Below are 7,211 nucleotides of genomic sequence, written 5' to 3'. Positions count from 1 at the left end.
GACTTAATATAGACATTCATATCAGCTCATAATTTCATATAGAGTTCCTTTTCAAAGCCATATGGGCTATTATTAATACAGGTTTCGTAAAAGGTATAGTTGTCTGCTATAAGCATTGAAAATGAATTCCTCCTTATGATGGCTCCCATTAAGAATCTGTTAGATAGTTCACAGAAAGTGTGATCAGAACTTTTTTGGGAACCTTCCCCTCAGATCCATTGTGTTAAAAAATATATAATAATACTGACAGGTGATGAATTTGCTGTCGAAAAATGAAGCAGATGATTTTACAGTGACCTTTTTAATTGTCAACGCTCCAGTGAAGTTGTGTCATCATGATTCATGACATACAGATGTAGGATCAAAATTTGAGCCAGTTTGCTACATCCTACAGCAACAGGAAATGTGAATTATTATGTGGATTATAATGAGTGGATTTTGTAAGGGTTGATCATTTTTTTGTTACGGCAAATCAAGTCTGCAATTTTAAAGTGGAAGTTATTAACTTTAGAAGCCTTTTTACACCTTGAATACACTACCAGTTAGCAATTTATGGTGGAAAAATTATTGGAACCATATCCTTGTTAGACTGCTATGGGTATTATGACTCATACTGTGGTACTCTATTTGAAGTTCACTTTCATTTCTGTGTTAGTTTTGACCGTTTTGTGGCGGTGATAGTAAGGGCGAGGGGCCGCCATAACCCATCATCCTTTGGCTCTGTCACAGATGCCTGCTCACTGTTGCAGTTCTTGAGATATCCCCCCCCCTTTCCTCCGTTCTCTTTCCTCTTTTTCCACTTATTTTCTCACAACCCTGCAATTACCATGGCCCTTAACTGTCAACCCGTTTCTATTGTGAAATCCAAGGGTTAGAGAATGTAGCTGAGCTGTCATCATTTCAGCAGGCTAGCGGTGGGTGTAACATATTTGAAACGATTAATCCTCAAACAAATTATCCTTCCTAAATTCTTTTTTTCTTCTCACTGTGAGTGTAGTGTTACAATGTAAAGATTTGTCCTTTGAGATATACGGTTGTTGAACATTAAAAGTAAGACAAAATTGGGTAAAGTTAAATTGTCTGTACACCATAACCAATTTTGAGTGGTACCCTCACACCTTTAACATGTAATATAATACCACATCATGATCCTGGATATTGAATGTGACTGGATGTCTGGATTACATCTTTATGATGTCCATACTACTAGATGGCTAATGTTTTGACCTCATGAAGGTTCAGTGATTATCTAGCTAAGAGTTTGTGAGGGTCTGTCTTATAGCAACAAAATGCACACAGATGTCAGCTCTCAAACCATATCCTTTTCACTTAATCAAAGACAGGACTAGTAGTTGTCAATACTTCTTCACCAGTAACATGTATTGAGCTACGATGAAAATGGTCTCCTTAGCTTATTTTGTATGAGTGCAATGGCCAATGATGAAAACTTTGAAATAGAGTTGACTATCATGTCACAGCAGCTAATGAGAACAGCTATACTGTATGATACCACCAAAAGCATTATGCATACAACAAAATAACTTGAGTGAGGTATTTTCCCTTTTAAAATGCACAGCATTTATTTCAATAAAATCACAAATGTATTTAACAAAACTGAACACTGCTTTGACTGCTTTTAATAAAATTAATATACATTTTCATCTGTCTAGGGCATTAAACACTCAAAGGAAATGAAAGTAATACACTTTACCTTGGTTGCCAACATCACCAAAATGTATTAACTTTACAACTGAAAATGTAATCTACTGACCGCTCAGGTGACTCCTCTATAGATGAAGTAGTCATACTGTGTGTGTTAGTAATGTACAGTAAAAATATAATGTTTAAAAACACATTATACAGTATGGATATAATGGCTATACTATCACATTCAATAACAAAATTACCCAGTTTTATGCATGATATGATAATACAATATAATAATATTCAAGAAACAGTTTGATAACGCCACATCATCAGCTTACCATACTCTACCATCATACAGATGTAGGGTCTTAATTTGAGCCAGTTTGCCACAGCAGGAAAACAATCCTGCAGCAACAGGAAATGTTAAATATTATGTGTATTATAATTAATGGAATTGTTTTGTAGGGGTTGATACATTTGTTGTTACCGCAAATCAAGTCAGAAATGTTAAAGTGGAAATTACAAACTTTAGAAGCCTTTTTAAACCTTGAATACACTACAAGTTTGCATTTCCTGCCGTGCAGGAAAATTCTCAGCAACAAAGCAGTGATCAAATTAAGGCCCTACATCTGCACACAACTATGTCGCTGAGTCACTGTATTCATTTTGCAGCTATATCGCACAAGGTATCATACCAACAAATAATTATCTCAAATGCTTTATATTCCCATAGTTATCCATCCAGATGTTAGTACACTTAGGTAATAGTGATACAGAGACATGTTATCCCTCTTACTGTGATTTAATCAGAAGTTTGAAAGGCACTCAATTGTGTAGAATTTTGTCCTTGCAGCTACATCATCTTAGCTATGTGAGTCCTAGTCAGGGAATGCTACTGTGTACACCAACTCACTGGGTCCAGGAACAGTGAATCCTGGTGGTGTTGCTACACTAATGAACACCAACCTATGTCAAAATCTAATTTGTCTTATCTGAAGTCATACGTGCTACAGCATGACATCACTCCATCAAAACCACTTGGTTGGAATGAAACCATTTTACACTAATTAACATACTTTAATTAACTACGAGTGACTCACTGGCTTAGCAACAGTAATTCATGATCTACATGACTCTCTGTCATATCTTCCCAATTAAGGACGTCACGTTTTCTCACTCATGTCACACCATGAGGCAACAGAGCAGCACTTAACCCCGCTCAAAATTGCGAAAGTACGAAATCGATACCAAGCAGCAATGTCTTCTCAGGTTTTTTCAACTCTCTCCACTCTCCAACCATGGCTCAGTACTTAGGTATGTAAGTACCTCAACGTCTCCATCTTGCCATAGTCAGGCAACAGCAAGGCCCTTCACTGGGTGGGTTTGATGTTGTTGGTGTCGTTCGTGTCATTGGCCATGCCATTCTCCACCATGCGGGTGGAGGAGTTAAAGGAACTTCTCTTCAGGATCTTGTTGGCCAGGTTGCTGCATGTCTTCCTGTACTGTTTCCGGAGCAGTGAGTAGACAAAAGGGTCGCAGGCTGCCTTGCTGTAGGCCAAACACTTAGACAGCACACCCCAGTGAGGGTTTATCTGTCCTAGGTTGAAGAGCTCGAAGATTCTGCCATGACAAGCACACAGATAAGTTATTTTATGAACAGTGGATAGCATAAAAGGACTGTTTTAAAACAACACAGATGTCAAAAAACCTAATGTCCTGAGGAAACTCTTTAACAAGCTCTCAGAAATGTCAACATTTCGGTTCAAAATGCCATGGCTCTGATTCGATAGTGAATGTTAGGGGATGTGGAGTTGCTCTTGTTTGTCTCACTGTCCTTACTAGGTAAGTGTATGGAGGCGTTTCACAAGGACAAGGTTTATTCTCAGAATGATGTGATTTGAACCTCTGCTCACCTCGTGATGACATAGGGGGCGAAGCACACCACAAACGTTCCAATGAATGTGCTGATCTTCTTGGTGGCTCTCTGCCTCCGCTGTCTCTGCTCATCCAGGCATCGCTGGCGCACACTACCAAAGGACAGAGAGGACCATTATCAACCCAGGGGACGTACCCAGGAGCACAGCCTCAAACATGGCCTCTCAAGTGGAATGAAGGGTGATGGAGAAAACAGCATGCTTCTATGGACAGTATCAGAGCACAGCCTCAGGTCAATGGCAATGGATTGTTTCAAGATATCTGAACTGTAACACATCCATTATGTAAATCAAGTCAAATTCCTGGTCAATACCTATTCTTTAATTGATTGCTAATCACATGGAGTTGACCCCGGCATCTTAGAAAGAAGAAGGATAGATAACAAAGAAAGTGATGCAGGCAGTGAGATGACATTAATTGATAGATTTGAGGCTAGTTTAACTATTTGAGTTATGTAATGTGGAGGTGATTGAAAAGGGATAATCAAATACAGTAAACCATACATGACATGGATCTTAAAGGTCCAATGCAGCCGTTTTTATCTCAATATCAAATAATTTCTGGGTAACAATTAAGTACCTTAATGTGATTGCTTCAATTTAAATGGTCGAAAATAAATAAAAATAGCTTCTTAGCAAAGAGCAATTTCTCAAAAAATTATTTAGCTAGGTCTGAGTGGGAGGGGAAACGGTTATTGGCAGGCCAAAACTCCATCCCACCACAACAGGCTGACATTTCAGGCAGCCTTTTCAAACAGCTCTTACACTAAAAGGGCATTATTATCATTTTCACAGTTTCACAGTATTATTCCAACCTCATAGGGTGGAAATATATATAAAACACAGGAAAATCACGTTTTTGACTGCACTGGACATTTCAATATATCCATAGATAATTACACATGCTAATATTGTACCATCCATGAAGTAGGGAGAAAATGCTTCAGTGTGATTCAATCATACCTCTGCTCACCTCTTTCTCATAGGAAAGCTGGGCTGAGTAGGCCTAAACTGATCTAATAGCTCATCTCAAAGAATATCAAGGATGCACATCAGAGCGTTTTGATGTATTACATTTGATTAAAACTAACGTTAAAATGCAAAATGATTTTTACTTTGCTGTATGTATGAAATTGTAATATTGGCATAATCCTAGTATCGCCTATGACAATATATAAAAATGCAAGGCAAATTAGATGATTATTGGTTAACTAACTGCCAATAACGCCTGTCTGCGCTATTCAAATCATGAATATAAATCACAAGTTATAATGGTTTTGATCTGTATGTGAAGAGCTCTTGGTTTGGAATATCTTTGTGTCATTTTAGTTTTGATAAAGAGGCTGAGATTTGAGACCGGAACATTGGACCAAAACTGTGGTGCTGAAATCAATCATAACTCCACTGAAGTCGCATTGGTAATTTTGCAATCCCAATTTCTGGGCTAATCTGAAAACATGTAAAAAGTAAATGAATCCTACAAGGACACCTCAACAGTAGAACACCTTACCTCGGGTGAATATCCACAAGCAGCAATAAGGTCTGCATAGTGATCACGTCGATGCGTTTACAGTGAAACCGCGCAACTTTCAGCACTTTCAGGTATGTTACACACAACACGATCAAGGTCAGGAGGAAAGTGAGCGAGTGTAAAACCACAGTGTAGATGATAAACTGCGTCCGGGTGCCGCTTGCTCTCGCATTGCAGAGCGTACATGATGCGTAAAGGTGATGGTACCCAACCCAGGAAAAGCAGGTGGCCACGGTGGAGAAGGAGAGCGAGTGCATCCACGTATATCCAAGCCCTATCACTGCGTCCCGGTGTCGTATTCTGGAGTGGTAGTTTAGCGGAAAAACCACTGCCACCCATCTATCGATGCTCAAAGCCCCCATACTGAGCATTGAGTTGGTGGTGAGAAAAGTGTCCAGGAAACCCACAGTTTGACAGAACCCGTTGCCTCCAGTGTTTCCTTTGTTGATAAGTCCGACCAGAGTTAGAGGCATGTTGGACACGGTGAGCAACAGGTTGCAGAAGGTTAGGTTGAGGATAAACAACCCGGGCACCTGCTTTCGAATCTCCTGGTTGTACAGAAAGCAGATCAGTACCACCACGTTGGACAGCAACGAGACGACGATGATCACTACTACAAACACAGAGACAGCTATGTCCGCTATGTGCATTGTGAGTGCGTCCCGCTCAAATATTCGCACTTTTGACAATTGTATCCACCGTCCAGCTTCTGAAACAAATTACATATAGCATCGTGCTGGAACTACGATGTCCAACAAGCAAACATCCGACACAGTTCCACGGTTATTCTTCGTTGTCCTTCTCATGTCTCCATGTAACGATACAGCCGGCTCACGATGGAGAGTCGCAAGAAAGGACATCCAATTATCATCGATGTACTGAACCTAGTGTCTCCAGGGACGCGTGATTACAAACAGAGACACCCCTGCACATGTGGCTGCAGTTAGTTTCTAAGTATTTATTTCTTGCCGCTGCTCGCTCAACATCCCCTTATTGCGCAATTGCGCAGTGCACTGATGGACAGCTTTGCAAACGCGCAGCGCAGTCTCTCCTATGGTCTGTCTCCGGCGATGCTTATGTCGTATATGTCACGCCTCACCCACACCCATATGCTACACACTCAATCGCCTCCCCAAAGCTACCAAAAATAGATGTTTCTTCAATATCATGCGGTAAGTGTCTACTCATATCACTGACATCGTGCTAGACCCTACAATTCGATGAACATCATACCACATATTGATCTTTGTGTTATCTCTAGCTGACGTAAATCCCATATTACTGCGTTATAGGAGTTAACCAGGATGTGGTTAATCCACAATAGTATGGTGCATATAAATGACTGATATCACAATTTATCATTGTAGACATTATAGACACAAAGTATGATCAATCAGGCAGCAGTAGCTCCTAGGCCCTATAGGTTGGAGAGGCTGTCCAACAGCCAGAAGGTTTCTGGTTCAAGCCCCAGGCAGGGCAACACAGAGATGAGAATGGAACTGAACTTATAGCTGGATGGCTGCTGGTCTCTGATCCCATGTACCATCTCCTGCCATTGTGCCCTTCAGCAAAGCACTTGACCCCCAACAATTGCTCTCCATCCAGCGGTGTTGCACTTCTGCTGACCCTGTACCTCTCAACATGTTTGTGTGTATCTGCGGGTGTTGGGAAAGGCAGAAGACAAATCTATTTTCTAACCAATAAAGTTGTATTATATTCCATTAATTGTGTGGACAAACACCGAGTGTGATTATCTACAAAAGCTTTCTGAAGCCTGAAGCTGCCTTTCTTTCAAAAACACTGCTTTTCCAATGACTAATGCTCGGCTTGTCCCCATCCATATTTGTATGGTCCATTGCACAGATACTACACTGGCTCCTTAGGCCCTGTTACGGATATAGGTATCCTGTATGTGTATTTGTTTTTGGTGTACTCACTTGTTTGCTGTCTAGTCCATATTGGACCTATGTTGTTTGTTTGTGCCTGGGAAAAGGGGGTTTAGCAAGTGGCCCTTGGGCATACACTACCCGTAGGAAAACCTTGTCTAAATACACTAGTTAGACCTGAGCAGACCACCCACTGTATTTTTTTGTATGGTT

At 40.5% G+C, this 7,211-nt stretch overlaps 1 protein-coding gene across 1 annotated transcript; it reads right to left on the bottom strand.

Moving 5' to 3' along the window:
• Nucleotides 1-1,564: 1,564 nt before the first annotated feature.
• LOC121553562 (G-protein coupled receptor 26-like) lies at nt 1,565-6,173 on the bottom strand. The gene is made up of 3 exons (XM_041866750.1): nt 5,092-6,173; nt 3,561-3,674; nt 1,565-3,267 (listed from the first exon to the last, which is right to left on the bottom strand). Exons 1-3 carry the CDS (start codon nt 5,760-5,762, stop codon nt 3,018-3,020), a joined length of 1,035 nt encoding a protein of 344 aa, XP_041722684.1. The 5' UTR covers nt 5,763-6,173; the 3' UTR covers nt 1,565-3,017.
• Between the last annotated feature and the right edge of the window lie 1,038 nt (nt 6,174-7,211).

This window comes from Coregonus clupeaformis, chromosome 37 (assembly GCF_020615455.1).
Source record: "Coregonus clupeaformis isolate EN_2021a chromosome 37, ASM2061545v1, whole genome shotgun sequence".
Taxonomy (NCBI): domain Eukaryota; kingdom Metazoa; phylum Chordata; class Actinopteri; order Salmoniformes; family Salmonidae; genus Coregonus; species Coregonus clupeaformis.
The sequence above is the reverse complement of the archived record's forward strand: the minus strand, read 5'-3'. Positions and strand labels throughout refer to the sequence as shown.